The sequence below is a fragment of the Argopecten irradians genome, chromosome 6 (assembly GCF_041381155.1).
Source record: "Argopecten irradians isolate NY chromosome 6, Ai_NY, whole genome shotgun sequence".
Classification (NCBI taxonomy): Eukaryota; Metazoa; Mollusca; class Bivalvia; order Pectinida; family Pectinidae; genus Argopecten; species Argopecten irradians.
Window position 1 is genome coordinate 46,323,580 of NC_091139.1, and position 20,292 is coordinate 46,343,871.

Consider the following 20,292-nt stretch of genomic DNA (forward strand, 5'->3'; position numbering starts at 1 on the left):
GCCAATACATTTTCTCCTCTCCTGTTACAAAATAGGCGGCTAACTAAAATACCCACTTTGGTGGAATAAGGGTCTCTTATGTCTTTGAGCGCGAAGACTGTGGAAGAGGAGGGAGCTTGAGGAGGGTAGCGGGATTTGACTGGGTCTATCATCAATGAGTGGGTAGCTCAGCTGTAGAGCATTTAGCTATGTTCAGAGGTCGAATCCCAATCTTGTCGCTACATTTCTCCTCTCTTACGCTTTATTCCATATTGGAAATTAAGGATAGTGCCATGGATTTTTTCGGGACGCAATTAAATAATTTTAGTAATTTAGTAATATATCATTGACAGGGTTGAACTATCTTAACTTCCTTGTGAATTCCTTCAATGGAACAGTTATTCAGGGAATAGTATAACAAAGTTGATGATTGTCCAATCTGAGCACAGGGCCATGTATAGTTTCTATATGAAAACTATACATGGCCCTGTGATCCGAGAGAAAATCATATTTTGTCACATAAAACGGGGATGTTTGAATACAAACTGATGGTATCAATAGAGTTCAAAGACTAATGGTATAAACAATGTATAATGAGACCACACGATGACATGGCGAAATGATAAGCAATATTTGGTCATGGTAGTCGGTGCCGTTTCAGATGACCGGACACAGTAGAGTAATTTGACATAAGCGGTTACTGACATTCTCGGTTAAATTTATCTTCTTTGAATGTGCACATTTTCAAACATTACAGGATAACATCACTACCCTGTTGGAATCATTTGTATATTAACTTACTGTTTTCTTATCCATATCGATTCTTTTCTTCCTAGATCCATCGCGAACAGTAGAAATGTTATCGTCAGTATACACGATCTGGTCCAGTACAATACCGGAAGTAATTAGTTTGCGCACAATCAGTTACACGCACGACTCTCACAGAAGCTTGATGACAACCACCAAAGACACTATTCACTCAAACGTGTCAACCACCCTCAAAACACAAAGCGGAAGCGGCAATGTTTAAAAAGGAATGAGTAAGACTGGAAAGTCAACCTTCCCCAACATTGCAGGCCATGGATATCACCGAAACTTATGGTATACGTAGACAGCATGCTTTCTCTAATTTATTTGATCACGAAACATTGATTGTACATTTGCGACATTTAGTTTAAGACACCGATTATGATCAAAGGACTCCGGTAGGCCATTCGCCCCCACCCAATAAAAAGCCCAAACATGTTTAGATGGTTTGATAAATCGGGATCAGCTGGTAGACAGCTACAGAAATACAGAAAAGCTGTGTTTTTCTATGTTTGCATAATTCAGAATATTTTTACCTTCAGCAACTCCATTTCAGAATCTTTTGGCGTAATTGTCTGTTTTGATATGGAGTACACAAATAAATAATAAGAAAATGGTTGCTAGATCTACTTAAAATTTAAAGTTTATGTGCAGACATGACATGATAAAACATGACAAAACGATTGTATGCAAGAAATAATGAAATAACAGCTTTTCGCTATTCACAGATGTAAAATTCCAAATTAAAAGGCCTGAACCTTGTTTTAAGATCTTCTAGTACAAAGGTAAGCTGATGCCATACCATAGTGCCCGGTATGTGTCTGTACACCTACAGTTAACTTCTTCATAACCACCAGTCTGGTAGCATTCCTATATATATATATATTTAGCTATGAGTGGGGGCTAAAAATTTGTAAAAGGAGTGGGTCGATGTGGTTTGTAAAAGTGTTAAATAGGGTCTCTGTCACTCAGCTTACAGAGCATGCTTCTCTGGCTCAGTCGGTAGAACCGTAGATTTCCACGTCGGAAACCGGGTTCGATTCCTGGTTGGGACACTCGACAGGAATGTGTATTTTTTTTCTGTTCTTCTATGTTGGCGCCCAACTATATAACCCATGGAAGGTGGTTAAAGAGTCTCGGTTTGAGATTTAGGAAATATCAAGAAAAACGGGGAGTAGTGTTAAAGGAGGGGGTCGGTGTGGATTATACATAGTGTTAAATACGGTCTCTGTCACTTAGCTGACGGAGCATGCTTCTTTGGCTCAGTCGGTAGAGCCGTAGATTTCCATGCCGGAGACCCGGGTTCGACTCCTGGTCAGGGCAGGAATGTGTATTTTCTCTGTTCTTCTACAAATTGTAAAAGATCAGGCTAACCCCCAGAGGGTGGGACCAGTTGGCATCAAGTTGGCTATTTCCATATAAACAACGTTAACTACCTGCAATTTTTCGAAAGAAACATAAGCATAGGATACTAAGGATAGCACTCCTATTGTATCTGTAGCATCTCTATTGGTGAGGATTTAAATTGTACAAATGGTAATTATAATGTCTCTTTAAACTAAACAATGGATACAAAAGTTACTTATTTACACCATTTCCACCATTGAAAAGTTTGAGCTTCTCATTTGACTTCAAGATGAAAATACCAAAAATAATTTTTTGCATCCCGAAAAAATCCAGTGGCACTATATCCTATATTGAATGAAGTACTGATTGCGCATGCACCAAAAGCAAAATAAATCATTTCATATTATTTTTTGTGTTAATTAGACATTCATTTACAGGATTAAACACCAATTATTGTTCAAATGATGAGTATCGTTTATGGTCTGTCGGCGGTTGAGCATCTTTAATGTCTCTATAAACTAAACAATGGATATCACTCCTAACTATTGTATCTGAAGCATCTCTATTGGTGAGGATTTAAATTGTACAAATGGTAATTAACGTCTCTATAAACTAAACAATGGATATCACTCATATTTCACTAGTATCCAAATATGCTTATAAGGGGTAGATAATTTGAATTATAAGTTGGGATTTTGATACTCAATTAACCAGGTGAGTGATACATGCCCTTTTGGTCTCTTGTTTAAATCTAGAGAATAGGCCATGGCATATAGCAGTAATGTATGATATATATATATATATACATGTTCTGTTCTAATATTTCACTTTATCTTTCAGACAGGATTGTTGATGGCTGGGAGAGGACGGAGACCAACAATGGAGTTCCATACTATATATGGTAAAATTGAAATTAGTGTGCCTGCTAACATGGCTGCCAGTGGTTTTTACGACCTAGGTTACACTTAGTAAAAGGTTACAGAATGGACAAGTGCCAGTCCTGGTGAATGAAGTTAGATAGAACTTTTTATAGCTATCCAGGGGAAAATGTCTTTGCCTTTCACTTTTACAGCACTATATATACATTATATGAACAAGGTCCTATGAAGGATCTATGGTGCATATAAATAGGACAAGAAGTGTCTTAATAAGTCTGTAGTTTTTTTAAGCCTCCATTCAAGGAATTATATATCATTAGAGTATATTGCACATTTATGCTTCAATGAAATTACTGGTTACATTTGTAAACTCATGGACTTACAAATGCAGCTTTCACCAAACTCATATTCATAAGTTCAAAAGTACCTGGTACCACGTTTAGTTTTGTTGTTGTACAGTAGGCATCCAAGATTTTAGATCATGGGAATGATTATTTATTTGTTTTATGTTTTAGTCACACCCTACAAAGGACAACCTGGGACCATCCATACCTGCTAAAAATCATGGAAGAACTAGGTAAACACAGCACCAGATTATCAAGTATTTTTGTATCAGACATTTCCTAGTCATAATTTAAAATTTCAGTCATATTACAGGGTTTTTTTCACTAGGAAATGAGGCCGGTGGCTTTGAATTTGGAAAAATGTGCAATACAACCAAGATTTGGGAAAAATAATGAGACATGTTTATTTCCAGTATAGTATATGTATTTTTCTGAACAAATACACAAATGACTTTACTTTAACCAACTCAGTACCTCCAAAAATTTTGAATGTTTTTTAATTAACTTTAATTTGGGGGAAATTTAAGATTTGCATTGGAGAAAAAATTAAAGGTTTTGCCATTGAGAATGGGGCTGAATTTTAGGCTGAAGTCAAGCTTTGTAAAGAAAATGATACCGTGGCCAATGTGACATAATTGACAACATTCTTTTCTCTAACATGCAACAAGGGGAGGTAATTATGTAAAATGTACATTACTATTACTTGGCAGTTTTCTTATATATTGTATAAAGTTGGTTCGTTGTTGTAAATCGTGTTTTGATTTTATTTGTGCTTGTTAATTATTATTGAGAAAATACCAAGAATGAAGATTTAGATTATGTAGATTTGATTTTGACCTAAATAATATTGATCTTTTCTTATAACAGGGGAATACAGTGCCATTAAATATGCAGCTTACCGAACAGCCTTCAAGATCCGACATCTTCAGAAGAGACTTAGATGTCAGTATTTCATGTTATATAGCACTTAGATGTCAGTATCTTATGTTATATAGCACATTTTGTGGGTTCTCTGGTACAGACATTGGAATAAATGTAGTATTCTTAAATATTTTTGTCCTGTAAATTTGTATCACTGATTTGAATACCAGTACTTATTTAAAAACATGCAGTGATATACATAGTGAGGTTGATCAGGTGATTATGAAGGTCTTTCAGATTTGTTATGTAAAAGTAAATTTGATAAAATATTGATATGTACGTATATTCTTTTCTATTATCTGTATATTTCGAAATTGTCAGAAGAATTTTTTCATAAAAATTATTAAAAATGTCATCATTTCCCTAAACAGATATGAAAAAAAGAGATTAGCCTGAATGGTATTGTGCTGTGAAAGAAATATCTTCATCCAAGTTTCCTTTACATGCAGTTGATTTGGTTTTCTTTTCAGTGCACCAAATTAGCATATCGACAGTGAAGGATGTGTTTGAGCAGTATGGGTATGCCGAGGGGTGTATGAATGTGATTGGCTGTCACGAAGTTCATGACCTTTTCACCGAGCTCTACAGCCGAGCTGACCATGGTGCTGTTATTGAAGTGGAGGATGCTGAGATCCACGCTGAACTGCTGCAGAATCTCATGCTGAATCTGTTTGATGTGTAAGTCTGAATCTGTTTTTAGGGCTGTTAAGAGTACCTGAGTACCCAATTTTGGTACGGGTTTGGGATGTACCTGGGTCCAAAAATGTGTACCAAGGTACCCGTCAAAATTGGAAAAAATATTCTGACATATGTCTGTGTGTACATAAAATTCAGTTTAAAGTAGTACAAAATCTCACTCATTTGTTCTGTTTTTTCACAAAGGATGACACTTCATCTGCTTACGAATTGTTCACAAGAAACATTGTTGCAATTTTTATTTCCCATGACTGTTATTCTTTCGGAGAACTGATCATGAATGGTGCACTTTTACTTTCACTATCGGTAAGCTGTATATAGGATAACACCAGAGGCAGTCCAAATGAAGACTATGTCACTCTTTTGTACTTCCTGTTGTGCATGTGTGGGAAAACAACATCTGCCACGGACATGCTGGGCTGTCAGCTTGTTACATTAGGATTGGCAAATGTTAGTTACCAAATTACAAATCAATATTAAAAAATGAATACAACAATATCGTTTATGACATTGAAGAATACTTCTTTAGAATACTTCTCTATCATATCTTATAATTACATTGGGTTTTGCTCCATCTGAAGATTGCCCCAAACAACATTGGTAAATGTACCACAAACTCATGGAGTTGATACGTTCATATATGAATAGGCCTATTTGTCGAGTACCCGGGTATGGGTCGGGTACTAAAATTTGGGTACCCAGGGACACAAGTATCATCTGAATCTGTTTGATGTGAAAGTATCGTCGTCCCTTTGTGGTATTTTTATTCTTTGATACAGTGTAAGTAAATTGTATAATAATACAGAAAAATATGTGGTCGTGGCTTTAAAATTTTGGAGACAGTGATAGTATTTCTCATTAAAAATATAGTTATATATAATCAAATAATATGTGAGCTAAGGGATGCCAACAATGTTACAAATCTAATCATCTTTTAAACAACGTTTGATTCAGCATTAGATCAATGTCAAATACAGTAAAATGTATGTGGTAGGTGTATTCTGACTTTGGTGGTTGTTGGATAAAATATTTATTTTACAGAAACAGGAAAGGTCGAGTGAAGGTGTCATCCCTGAAATTGATGCTTGTCACTCTGTGTGCTGCCAAGTTAGCAGAAAAATATAAAGGTAAACATGCCCCTCTTTGTCAATTTTTTTGCTCCTGATGATAAAATATATATTCATTCTTTGCAAATTACAGTGTTAGCTCCCTTGTTTGTAGGTATCCATTTTGACGTCATTTTTTGTGGGCGCAATTCACATTGTTTTCTCTGTTCCGCTCACAAACACATAAAGTCACAATCAATACCTACCCGCAAGGGCAGCAACTCTGTAATATACAAATATAGAATAAGTGATCTTTGTTACATTATTTTGTTTTCTGTTACAGCCTTCTATCATGATCTCCACGACCCTAGCACCTACATCAGCTGTACGATGATATTATATATATATAAGTGATCTTTGTTTCATTATTTTGTTTTCTGTGACAGCCTACTATCATGAGCTCCATGACCCTAGCACCTACATCAGCAGTAAGAGTTTCACAAGTTTTCTGGAGGATATGATCCAGGTAAAATTAATGGTCAGACAAAAAAAAAAGGATTAATAAATGTAATTTTTGGATTCTAATTTTGCAATTTTAATTTTTAGCCCACCATCATCAGACAGTGGGCTATTCAAATTGCCTTTCATCCATTATTCATGGCCTGTCCATCCTTCGGTTCGTTAACAATTCTTGTTACCACTATTTCTCAGAAAGTACTGCAGAGATCTGTCTCAAATTTCATATGTAGATTCCCCTAGAGCCCTACTTGTGCAGATTGCATTTTGGGACCAAAAGGCCGCCACCTTGGTTTTTGATAATTAAAGTTTGTTACCACTATTTCTCAGAAAGTGCTGAAGGGATCTGTTTCAAAAGTCATATGCAGGTTCCATTAGGGGTCCAGTTGTGCATTTTGCATTTTGAAACTGATCAGTCAACAAAATGGCTGACAGTCTGTAATCTTGAATTTTGATGACTGAAATTTGTTACTGCTATTTCTCAGAAAGTGCTAAAAGGATATGTTTCAAATTTCATATGTAGATTCCCCAAGGGCTCTAGTTGTGCATATTGCATTTTCGGACAGATCGGTCAGCAAGATGACTGACAAGATGCCATCTTGGATTTTCATAGTTGAAGATTGTTACTGCTATTTTCAGAAAGTAATGAATGGATCTTTCTCAAATTTCATAAGTAGTGTGTAGTCAAAGTTTGAAAAGCAAAGGAAGTGGGTACCAAGCTCCCTCTGGGATCTCTTGTTTATATAAAATGTAGCATCCTGTGTATAAAGAGTATATTAAACATTTGACAATACTGATATGTCAGTTTTAAGATAGTAAAATGATGATTGAGAACAATTTGTCTTCCGGTGATTGTAACATCTTATTTTGATTTACTTTTTGTAACATCAAAATCATCAGAAGTTTGGACGTATCGATGGTAATCAAACTTTACCTGTCTTTTTAATCGATGGTAATCAAACTTTACCTGTCTCTTTAATTGATGGTAATCAAACTTTACCTGTCTCTTTAATCGATGGTAATCAAACTTTACCTGTCTCTTTAATTGATGGTAATCAAACTTTACCTGTCTCTTTAATCGATGGTAATCAAACTTTACCTGTCTCTTTAATTGATGGTAATCAAACTTTACCTGTCTCTTTAATCGATGGTAATCAAACTTTACCTGTCTCTTTAATTGATGGTAATCAAACTTTACCTGTCTCTTTAATTGATGGTAATCAAACTTTACCTGTCTCTTTAATTGATGGTAATCAAACTTTACCTGTCTCTTTAATTGATGGTAATCAAACTTTACCTGTCTCTTTTATTGATGGTAATCAAACTTTACCTGTCTCTTTAATCGATGGTAATCAAACTTTACTGTCTCTTTAATGATGGTAATCAAACTTTACCTGTCTCTTTAATCGATGGTAATCAAACTTTACCTGTCTCTTTAATGATGGTAATCAATTATGTCCTTAAACTTTACTGTCTCTTTAATGATGGTAATCAAACTTTACCTGTCTCTTTAATTGATGGTAATCAAACTTTACTGTCTCTTTAATCGATGGTAATCAAACTTTATCTGTCTCTTTAATCGATGGTAATCAAACTTTATCTGTCTCTTTAATTGATGGTAATCAAACTTTACCTGTCTCTTTAATTGATGGTAATCAAACTTTACCTGTCTCTGGTAATAACTTTATCTGTCTCTTTAATCGATGGTAATCAAACTTTACTGTCTCTTTAATCGATGGTAATCAAACTTTACCTGTCTCTTTAATTGATGGTAATCAAACTTTACCTGTCTCTTTAATCGATGGTAATCATACTTTACCTGTCTCTTTAATCATGGTAATCAAACTTTATCTGTCTCTTTAATTGATGGTAATCAAACTTTACCTGTCTCTTTAATTGACTTTACTGTCTCTTTAATCGATGGTAATCAAACTTTACCTGTCTCTTTAATCGATGGTAATCAAACTTTACCTGTCTCTTTAATCGATGGTAATCAAACTTTACCTGTCTCTTTAATTGATGGTAATCAAACTTTACCTGTCTCTCTTTAATCGATGGTAATCAAACTTTACCTGTCTCTTTAATCGATGGTAATCAACTTTACTGTCTCTTTAATCGATGGTAATCAAACTTTACCTGTCTCTTTAATTGATGGTAATCAAACTTTACCTGTCTCTTTAATTGATGGTAATCAAACTTTACCTGTCTCTTTAATCGATGGTAATCAAACTTTACCTGTCTCTTTAATTGATGGTAATCAAACTTTACCTGTCTCTTTAATCGATGGTAATCAAACTTTACCTGTCTCTTTAATCGATGGTAATCAAACTTTACTTTAATTGATGGTAATCAAACTTTACCTGTCCTTAATGATGTAATCAACTTTATCTGTCTCTTTAATCGATGGTAATCAAACTTTACCTGTCTCTTTAATCGATGGTAATCAAACTTTACCTGTCTCTTTAATCGATGGTAATCAAACTTTACCTGTCTCTTTAATTGATGGTAATCAAACTTTACCTGTCTCTTTAATTGATGGTAATCAAACTTTACCTGTCTCTTTAATCGATGGTAATCAAACTTTACCTGTCTCTTTAATTGATGGTAATCAAACTTTACCTGTCTCTTTAATCGATGGTAATCAAACTTTACCTGTCTCTTTAATTGATGGTAATCAAACTTTACCTGTCTCTTTAATTGATGGTAATCAAACTTTACCTGTCTCTTTAATCGATGGTAATCAAACTTTACCTGTCTCTTTAATTGATGGTAATCAAACTTTACCTGTCTCTTTAATTGATGGTAATCAAACTTTACCTGTCTCTTTAATTGATGGTAATCAAACTTTACCTGTCTCTTTAATTGATGGTAATCAAACTTTACCTGTCTCTTTAATTGATGGTAATCAAACTTTTTAACGATGGTAATCAAACTTTACCTGTCTCTTTAATTGATGGTAATCAAACTTTACCTGTCTCTTTAATCGATGGTAATCAAACTTTACCTGTCTCTTTAATTGATGGTAATCAAACTTTACCTGTCTCTTTAATTGATGGTAATCAAACTTTACCTGTTCTCTATAATCTATCCCCCCATCCATTACTATAAGGTGGGAATTATCATTCTCAAACCACACCATTTCATTGATTTGACAACCCATGTTGACAGTAATATATTTTATATAATTATGTGGAGGTTCCTTTAGTTGCCAGATCTTCTCCAGGAGAGTGGATTGTTTGGGCAGGACGTGGCACCAGCAGTGGCCAGCTGTATGCAGATGGTGAGGAGTTTCTTACTTGTATCATCAAAAAATCATAATAATTTACAGGAAATTAACTGAATTTTGCAACATAAGATTAATGTTTTTTCAGTGTATATCAGAGATTGGTATAGAAATTAATCACTCAGGGCAATCGGCAATAATCTCCTACTGGAAGGAAAGGTATTACATTGCCGGGCTGATTATAAGGTGGCGCTCATTATAAGGAGGGGCTCATTATAAGGAGGGACTCATTATAATGTGTGGCCTGTTATAAGGAGGAACTCATTATAATATGTGGCCCGTTATAAGGAGGGACTCATTATAATGTGTGGCCCGTTATAAGGAGGGACTCATTATAATGTGTGGCCCGTTATAAGGAGGGACTCATTATAATGTGTGGCCCGTTATAAGGAGGGACTCATTATAATGTGTGGCCCGTTATAAGGAGGGACTCATTATAATGTGTGGCCTGTTATAAGGAGGGGCTCATTATAATGTGTGGCCTGCTATAAGGAGGGACTCATTATAATGTTTGGCCTGTTATAAGGAGGGACTCATTATAATGTATGGCCTGTTATAAGGAGGGACTCATTATAATGTGTGGCCTGTTATAAGGAGGGACTCATTATGATGTGTGGCCTGTTATAAGGAGGGACTCATTATAATGCTGGGCATGTTAACAGGAGGGGCTTGTTATAATGTGTGATGCATTAAATTGAAGGGCTGATTATAAGGAGGGACTTGTTATAATGCAGGGGACTTGATAAGGAAGACATTGTTATAAGTAGGGACTTGTTATAATGCAGGGGACTTGATAAGGAAGAATTTGTTATAAGGAGGGACTTGTTATAATGCAGGGGACTTGAAAAGGAAGGATTTGTTATATGGAGGGACTTGTTATAATAAAGGGGACTTGATAAGGAAGACATTGTTATAAGGAGGGACTTGTTATAATGCAGGGGACTTGATAAGGAAGACATTGTTATAAGGAGGGACTTGTTATAATGCAGGGGACTTGATAAGGAAGAATCTGTTATAAGGAGGGACTTGTTATAACGCAGGGGAAGTCTATAAGGAAGGATTTGTTATAAGGAGGGACTTGTTATAATAAAGGGGACGTCATAAGGAAGAATTTGTTATAAGGAGGGACTTGTTATAATAAAGGGGACGTCATAAGGAAGAATTTGTTATAAGGAGGGACTTGTTATAATAAAGGGGATGTCATAAGGAAGGATTTGTTATAAGGAGGGGCTTGTTATAATAAGGGGGACATCATAAGGAAGGATTTGTTATAAGGAGGGGCTTGTTATAATAAAGGGGACGTCATAAGGAAGGATTTGTTATAAGGAGGGGCTTGTTATAATAAAGGGGACGTCATAAGGAAGAATTTGTTATAAGGAGGGACTTGTTATAATAAAGGGGACGTCATAAGGAAGGATTTGTTATAAGGAGGGACTTGTTATAATAAAGGGGACGTCATAAGGAAGAATTTGTTATAAGGAGGGGCTTGTTATAATAAAGGGGACGTCATAAGGAAGGAATTTGTTATAAGGGAGGGACTTGTTATAAGGAGGACTTGTTAAATAAAGGGGACGTCATAAGGAAGGATTTGTTATAAGGAGGGCTTGTTATAATAAAGGGGACGTCATAAGGAAGAATTTGTTATAAGGAGGGACTTGTTATAATAAAGGGGACGTCATAAGGAAGGATTTGTTATAAGGAGGGACTTGTTATAATAAAGGGGACGTCATAAGGAAGAATTTGTTATAGGGGCGTATATATTGAAGGAGGGGGGCTTGTATAAGAGGGACTTGTTATAATAAAGGGGACGTCATAAGGAAGAATTTGTTATAAGGAGGGACTTGTTATAAATAAAGGGGACGTCATAAGGAAGAATTTGTTATAAGGAGGGACTTGTTATAATAAAGGGGGACGTCATAAGGAAGAATTTGTTATAAGGAGGGACTTGTTATAATAAAGGGGACGTCATAAGGAAGAATTTGTTATAAGGAGGGGACTTGTTATAATAAAGGGGACGTCATAAGGAAGAATTTGTTATAAGGAGGGACTTGTTATAATAAAGGGGACGTCATAAGGAAGAATTTGTTATAAGGAGGGACTTGTTATAATAAAGGGGACGTCATAAGGAAGAATTTGTTATAAGGAGGGACTTGTTATAATAAAGGGGACGTCATAAGGAAGGATTTGTTATAAGGAGGGACTTGTTTTAATAAAGGGGACGTCATAAGGAAGGATTTGTTATAAGGACCCTTATAATGAGGGACTTGTTATGAGGAGCGGCTCATTATATTATGGGGCTTGTTATAATGCTGGGCTCTTAAAAGGCAGGGCTCGTTATAAGCAAGGGCTAGTTTTAATAAGGGTCTCTATTTTTCATGCATTACATTATTCTCTAGGAGTACTAAATAAGTGGGGAAAAGAATATAGATCTGATTAATGATGTGTATTTTGTTACTGTACAGAACAGTGGAGGAGTGGGAATATCAGACGATATGTTCTACAGCTGGCTACTTCGTGAACCACAGACGTTGGTTTGGCTTCCAACATTTCACAGGACAGCAGCATCAGAATCTGGTAAAAACTCGGTCACAACGCTGATTTATCTTAACTTATCAATTCTGTTTCTTAATAATTTAAAAGTAAAGTCTGAAGATGGAAATGTGTAAAAAGGATAATTCAAAATCCAGTAATAATGCATGAAAATATTTAACTAAAGTAGTTTGACCTAAAATTGACAATGATTTATTTTTTTGTTTTTCAGTGAAACATGAATCAAAGTGCAATATTTGTAAAAGTTGTCCAATAGTAGGCTTCAGGTAAGTTGTACAGGGATTATAAATCTATGTATTATTCCTCTGGACTCAGAAAGATTTGGCTTACCCTACAGTTATTGCCAAATTGGTGAATTTTGGTTCATTAAAATTTGATATCCTTCTTTCAGGCAAATTTGTGATTTGTTTAGGTACCCTTGATGTTAACTGCCTATATCAAAAGGTTCTAATAATGGAATTGATGGTCAATATTTTGATTTGGCTTTGTTCCCATCCAGATACAAGTGTCTGCTGTGTTTTAACTTTGACATGTGTCAGAACTGCTTCTTCACCGGGAGGACAAGGAAGAACCACAAACTGAAACACCCAATACAGGAATATTGTATCAAGGTAAGAAAAACTAACCCAATACAGGAATATTGTATCAAGGTAAGACAAACTAACCCAATACAGGAATATTGTATCAAGGTAAGTCAAACTAACCCAATACAGGAATATTGTATCAAGGTAAGAAAAACTAACCCAATACAGGAATATTGTATCAAGGTAAGACAAACTAACCCAATACAGGAATATTGTATCAAGGTAAGAAAAACTAACCCAATACAGGAATATTGTATCAAGGTAAGTCAAACTAACCCAATACAGGAATATTGTATCAAGGTAAGTCAAACTAACCCAATACAGGAATATTGTATCAAGGTAAGACAAACTAACCCAATACAGGAATATTGTATCAAGGTAAGAAAAACAAACTAACCCAATACAGGAATATTGTATCAAGGTAAGTCAAACTAACCCAATACAGGAATATTGTATCAAGGTAAGAAAAACTAACCCAATACAGGAATATTGTATCAAGGTAAGAAAAACTAACCCAATACAGGAATATTGTATCAAGGTAAGACAAACTAACCCAATACAGGAATATTGTATCAAGGTAAGTCAAACTAACCCAATACAGGAATATTGTATCAAGGTAAGAAAAACTAACCCAATACAGGAATATTGTATCAAGGTAAGTCAATAACCCAATACAGGAATATTGTATCAAGGTAAGTCACACTAACCCAATACAGGAATATTGTATAAAGGTAAGAAAAACTAACCCAATACAGGAATATTGTATCAAGGTAAGTCAATAACCCAATACAGGAATATTGAATCAAGGTAAGACAAACTAACCCAATACAGGAATATTGTATCAAGGTAAGTCAAACTAACCCAATACAGGAATATTGTATCAAGGTAAGTCAAACTAACCCAATACAGGAATATTGTATCAAGGCAAGTCAATAACCCAATACAGGAATATTGTATAAAGGTAAGAAAAACTAACCCAATACAGGAATATTGTATCAAGGTAAGTCAAACTAACCCAATACAGGAATATTGTATCAAGGTAAGTCAAACTAACCCAATACAGGAATATTGTATCAAGGTAAGTCACACTAACCCAATACAGGAATATTGTATAAAGGTAAGTCAATAACCCAATACAGGAATATTGTATCAAGGTAAGTCAAACTAACCCAATACAGGAATATTGTATCAAGGTAAGACAAACTAACCCAATACAGGAATATTGTATCAAGGTAAGTCACACTAACCCAATACAGGAATATTGTATCAAGGTAAGTCACAACCCAATACAGGAATATTGTATCAAGGTAAGTCACACTAACCCAATACAGGAATATTGTATAAAGGTAAGAAAAACTAACCCAATACAGGAATATTGTATCAAGGTAAGTCAATAACCCAATACAGGAATATTGAATCAAGGTAAGACAAACTAACCCAATACAGGAATATTGTATCAAGGTAAGTCAAACTAACCCAATACAGGAATATTGTATCAAGGTAAGTCAAACTAACCCAATACAGGAATATTGTATCCAGGTAAGTCAAACTAACCCAATACACGAATATTGTATCAAGGTAAGTCAAACTAACCCAATACAGGAATATTGTATCACGGTAAGAAAAACTAACCCAATACAGGAAATTGTATCGAGGTAAGTATAACCCAATACAGGAATATTGTATCAAGAAGAAAAACTAACCCAATACAGGAATATTGTATCAAGGTAAGTCACACTAACCCAATAAGGAATATTGTATCAAAAGTCACACTAACCCAATACAGGAATATTGTATCAAGGTAAGAAAAAACTAACCCAATACAGGAATATTGTATCAAGGTAAGTCACACTAACCCAATACAGGAATATTGTATCAAGGTAAGACAAACTAACCCAATACAGGAATATTGTATCAAGGTAAGTCAAACTAACCAATACAGGAATATTGTATCAAGGTGTCAATACCAATACAGGAATATTGTAAGGTAAGCAACTAACCCAATACAGGAATATTGAATCAAGGTAAGACAAACTAACCCAATACAGGAATATTGAATCAAGGTAAGACAAACTAACCCAATACAGGAATATTGTATCAAGGTAAGTCAAACTAACCCAATACAGGAATATTGTATCAAGGTAAGTCAATAACCCAATACAGGAATATTGTATGGAGGTAAGACAAACTAACCCAATACAGGAATATTGTATCGAGGTAAGACAAACTAACCCAATACAGGAATATTGTATCAAGGTAAGTCAAACACTTTGTTCATTATTTGCGTTTTCACTGTAATTCCACTATAATATTATGTAATCTCACCAGATGGAAAATTTTATTAGCTCACCTGGCCCGAAGGGCCGGCGAGCTTATGTCATGGTGCGGCGTCCGTCGTCTGTCGTCCGTCCGTCCGTCAACATTTCCTTTAAATCGCTACTAGTCATAGAGTTCTGCATGGATTGTAACCAAATTTGGCCACAAACATCCTTGGGGGAAGGGGGAAAGAACTTGTATAAATTTTGGCTCTGACCCCCCGGGGGCAGGAGGGGCGCGGCCCAATAGGGAAAATAAAGGTAAATTCTATAAAACGCTTCTTGTCCTAGAGTTCTGCATGGATTGTAACCAAATTTGGCCAGAAACATCCTTGAGGGAAGGGGAACAGAACTTGTATAAATTTTGGCTCTGACCCCCCGGGGGCAGGAGGGGCGGGGCCCAATAGGGGAAATAAAGGTAAATTCTATAAAACGCTACTTGTCCTAGAGTTCTGCATGGATTGTAACCAAATTTGGCCACAAACAGCCTTGAGGGAAGGGGAACAGAACTTGTATAAATTTTGGCTCTGACCCCCGGGGGCAGGAGGGGCGGGGCCCAATAGGGGAAATAGAGGTAAATCCTAAAAAACGCTACTTGTCCCAGAGTTCTGCATGGATTGTAACCAAATTTGGCCACAAACATCCTTGGGGGAAGGGGGAACAGAACTTGTATAAATTTTGGCTCTGACCCCCTGGGGGCAGGAGGGGCGGGGCCCAATAGGGGAAATAGAGGTAAATCCTATAAAACGCTACTTGTCCTAGAGTTCTGCATGGATTGTAACCAAATTTGGCCACAAACATCCTTGGGGGAAGGGGGAAAGAACTTGTATAAATTTTGGCTCTGACCCCCTGGGGGCAGGAGGGGCGGGGCCCAATAGGGGAAATAGAGGTAAATCCTATAAAACGCTACTTGTCCTAGAGTTCTGCATGGATTGTAACCAAATTTGGCCACAAACATCCTTGGGGGAAGGGGGAAAGAACTTGTATAAATTTTGGCTCTGACCCCCCGGGGGCAGGAGGGGTGCGGCCCAATAGGGAAAATAAAGATAAATTCTATAAAACGCTACTTGTCCTAGAGTTCTGCATGGATTGTAACCAAATTTGGCCACAAACAGCCTTGAGGGAAGGGGAACAGAACTTGTATAAATTTTGGCTCTGACCCCCCGGGGGCAGGAGAGGCGGGGCCCAATAGGGGAAATAGAGGTAAATCCTATAAATCGCTACTTGTCCTAGAGTTCTGCATGGATTGTAACCAAATTTGGCCACAAACATCCTTTGGGGAAGGGGGAAAGAACTTGTATAAATTTTGGCTCTGACCCCCCGGGGGCAGGAGGGTGGGGCCCAATAGTGGAAATAGAGGTAAATCCTATAAATCGCTACTTGTCCTAGAGTTCTGCATGGATTGTAACCAAATTTGGCCACAAACATCCTTGGGGGAAGGGGGAAAGAACTTGTATAAATTTTGGCTCTGACCCCCGGGGGGCAGGAGGGGCGGGGCCCAATAGTGGAAATAGAGGTAAATCCTATAAATCGCTACTTGTCCTAGAGTTCTGCATGGATTGTAACCAAATTTGGCCACAAACATCCTTGGGGGAAGGGGGAACAGAACTTGTATAAATTTTGGCTCTGACCCCCTGGGGGCAGGAGGGGCGGGGCCCAATAGGGGAAATAGAGGTAAATCCTATAAATCGCTACTTGTCCTAGAGTTCTGCATGGATTGTAACCAAATTTGGCCACAAACATCCTTGGGGGAAGAGGGAAAGAACTTGTATAAATTTTGGCTCTGACTCTTGGGGCAGGAGGGGCGGGGCCCAATTAGGGGAAATAGAGGTAAATCCTATAAATCGCTACTTGTCCTAGAGTTCTGCATGGATTGTAACCAAATTTGGCCACAAACATCCTTGGGGGAAGAGGGAAAGAACTTGTATAAATTTTGGCTCTGACTCTTGGGGCAGGAGGGGCGGGGCCCAATAGGGGAAATAGAGGTAAATCCTATAAATCGCTACTTGTCCTAGAGTTCTGCATGGATTGTAACCAAATTTGGCCACAAATATCCTTGGGGGAAGGGGAACAGAACTTGTATAAATTTTGGCTCTGACCCCCCCGGGGGCAGGAGGGGTGGGGCCCAATAGGGAAATAAGAGGTAAATATTCAAATTCCTTCAGAAAAGAAACAATGAACCTGTATTCAGAACATGACTTGACATTACAAACCAGGTGAGCGATACAGGCCCTCTGGGCCTCTTGTATTTTATTTAGACAGGAATGGTCAAATTCAGAAGTAATTCAGTTGTATTTGGCTTGCACTTTCAAAAGTCTAATGCAACTTATGGTCTGATGCCAGATCTCAGATTTAACCGAGATTGTTAAAAAGTTGGTGTTTTGCTCTGTAGAAAATACATGTGGTTGTACTGTTTGGAACATTATGTGTTAATTTAAAGACACTATACTGGAGATAACAATAGGTCTACCTTGTTTGTGTATTAACATCTTCAATTGATATTTAAGTCGAAATTTCTCTGCCCATTGTTTTGACAGACATCCTCCAAGGAAGACACAAAGGCTTTCTTTAAGACGATGAGAAACAAAGTTAGTAAGAAGCACAGACAGAAGGCTAAACAAAAGTACCTACCACTGATGTCAGAGAACCAGTACTGTCAGAATAACTGGTGAGTGTCCTGATAACTATACAAAGTAGGATAGAGTCCCGACAGTCTACCACTGATGTCAGAGAACCAGTACTGTCAGAATAACTGGTGAGTGTCCTGCTAACGATAAAAAGTAGTGTAGAGTCCCAACAGTCTACCACTGATGTCAGAGAACCAGTACTGTCAGAATAACTGGTGAGTGTCCTGATAACTATACAAAGTAGGATAGAGTCCCGACAGTCTACCACTGATGTCAGAGAACGAGTACTGTCAGAATAACTGGTGAGTGTCCTGATAACTATACAAAGTATTGTAGAGTCCCGACAGTCTACCAATGATGTCAGAGAACCAGTACTGTCAGAATAACTGGTGAGTGTCCTGATAACTATACAAAGTAGGATAGAGTCCCGACAGTCTACCACTGATGTCAGAGAACCAGTACTGTCAGAATAACTGGTGAGTGTCCTGATAACTATACAAAGTAGTGTAGAGTCCCGACAGTCTACCACTGATGTCAGAGAACCAGTACTGTCAGAATAACTGGTGAGTGTCCTGATAACTATACAAAGTAGGATAGAGTCCCGACAGTCTACCACTGATGTCAGAGAACCAGTACTGTCAGAATAACTGGTGAATGTCCTGATAACTATACAAAGTAGGATAGAGTCCCGCAGTCTACCACTGATGTCAGAGAACCAGTACTGTCAGAATAACTGGTGAGTGTCCTGATAACTATACAAAGTAGTGTAGAGTCCCGACAGTCTACCACTGATGTCAGAGAACCAGTACTGTCAGAATAACTGGTGAGTGTCCTGATAACTATACAAAGTAGGATAGAGTCCCGACAGTCTACCACTGATGTCAGAGAACCAGTACTGTCAGAATAACTGGTGAGTGTCCTGATAACTATACAAAGTAGGATAGAGTCCCGACAGTCTACCACTGATGTCAGAGAACCAGTACTGTCAGAATAACTGGTGAGTGTCCTGATAACTATACAAAGTAGGATAGAGTCCCGACAGTCTACCACTGATGTCAGAGAACCAGTACTGTCAGAATAACTGGTGAGTGTCCTGATAACTATACAAAGTAGGATAGAGTCCCGACAGTCTACCACTGATGTCAGAGAACCAGTACTGTCAGAATAACTGGTGAGTGTCCTGATAACTATACAAAGTAGGATAGAGTCCCGACAGTCTACCACTGATGTCAGAGAACCAGTACTGTCAGAATAACTGGTGAGTGTCCTGATAACTATACAAAGTAGGATAGAGTCCCGACAGTCTACCACTGATGTCAGAGAACCAGTACTGTCAGAATAACTGGTGAGTGTCCTGATAACTATACAAAGTAGGATAGAGTCCCGACAGTCTACCACTGATGTCAGAGAACCAGTACTGTCAGAATAACTGGTGAGTGTCCTGATAACTATTACAAAGTAGGATAGAGAGTCCCGACAGTCTACCACTGATGTCAGAGAACCAGTACTGTCAGAATAACTGGTGAGTGTCCTGATAACTATACAAAGTAGGATAGAGTCCCGACAGTCTACCACTGATGTCAGAGAACCAGTACTGTCAGAATAACTGGTGAGTGTCCTGATAACTATACAAAGTAGGATAGAGTCCCGACAGTCTACCACTGATGTCAGAGAACCAGTACTGTCAGAATAACTGGTGAGTGTCCTGATAACGATAAAAAGTAGGTAGAGTCCCGACAGTCTACCACTGATGTCAGAGAACCAGTACTGTCAGTAATAACTGGTGAGTGTCCTGATAACTATAAAAAGTAGTATAGAGTCCCGACAGTCTACCACTGATGTCAGAGAACCAGTACTGTCAGAATAACTGGTGAGTGTCCTGATAACTATACAAAGTAGGATAGAGTCCCGACAGTCTACCACTGATGTCAGAGAACCAGTACTGTCAGAATAACTGGTGAGTGTCCTGATAACTATACAAAGTAGATAGAGTCCCGACAGTCTACCACTGATGTCAGAGAACCAGTACTGTCAGAATAACTGGTGAGTGTCCTGATAACTATACAAAGTAGGATAGAGTCCCGACAGTCTACCACTGATGTCAGAGAACCAGTACTGTCAGAATAACTGGTGAGTGTCCTGATAACTATACAAAGTAGGATAGAGTCCCGACAGTCTACCACTGATGTCAGAGAACCAGTACTGTCAGAATAAGTGGTGAGTGTCTTGATAACTATACAAAGTAGGATAGAGTCCCGACAGTCTACCACTGATGTCAGAGAACCAGTACTGTCAGAATAACTGGTGAGTGTCTTGATAACTATATCAAAGTAGGATAGAGTCCCGACAGTCTACCACTGATGTCAGAGAACCAGTACTGTCAGAATAACTGGTGAGTG

General features: G+C 37.4%; 2 protein-coding genes across 2 annotated transcripts in view; one reads left to right on the top strand and one right to left on the bottom strand.

Moving 5' to 3' along the window:
* LOC138326074 (kelch-like ECH-associated protein 1B) overlaps positions 1 to 896 on the bottom strand; it is a 36,937-nt gene extending 36,041 nt beyond the window's left edge. The window contains exon 1 of the mRNA XM_069272205.1: positions 781 to 896. The gene's annotated coding sequence lies outside the window, so the exon portion shown is untranslated. The remainder of the gene's footprint in view (positions 1 to 780) is intronic.
* Positions 897 to 921: 25 nt separating this feature from the next.
* The window catches only part of LOC138326073 (dystrophin-like), a 29,378-nt gene continuing 10,007 nt past the window's right edge, over positions 922 to 20,292 (top strand). The window contains exons 1-12 of the mRNA XM_069272202.1: positions 922 to 1,080; positions 2,974 to 3,034; positions 3,527 to 3,588; positions 4,223 to 4,297; positions 4,747 to 4,954; positions 6,014 to 6,099; positions 6,465 to 6,544; positions 9,740 to 9,814; positions 12,280 to 12,391; positions 12,579 to 12,633; positions 12,867 to 12,978; positions 17,804 to 17,934. Coding sequence (XP_069128303.1) covers positions 1,059 to 1,080; positions 2,974 to 3,034; positions 3,527 to 3,588; positions 4,223 to 4,297; positions 4,747 to 4,954; positions 6,014 to 6,099; positions 6,465 to 6,544; positions 9,740 to 9,814; positions 12,280 to 12,391; positions 12,579 to 12,633; positions 12,867 to 12,978; positions 17,804 to 17,934 — 1,079 coding nt within the window. The 5' untranslated portion in view covers positions 922 to 1,058. The remainder of the gene's footprint in view (positions 1,081 to 2,973; positions 3,035 to 3,526; positions 3,589 to 4,222; positions 4,298 to 4,746; positions 4,955 to 6,013; positions 6,100 to 6,464; positions 6,545 to 9,739; positions 9,815 to 12,279; positions 12,392 to 12,578; positions 12,634 to 12,866; positions 12,979 to 17,803; positions 17,935 to 20,292) is intronic.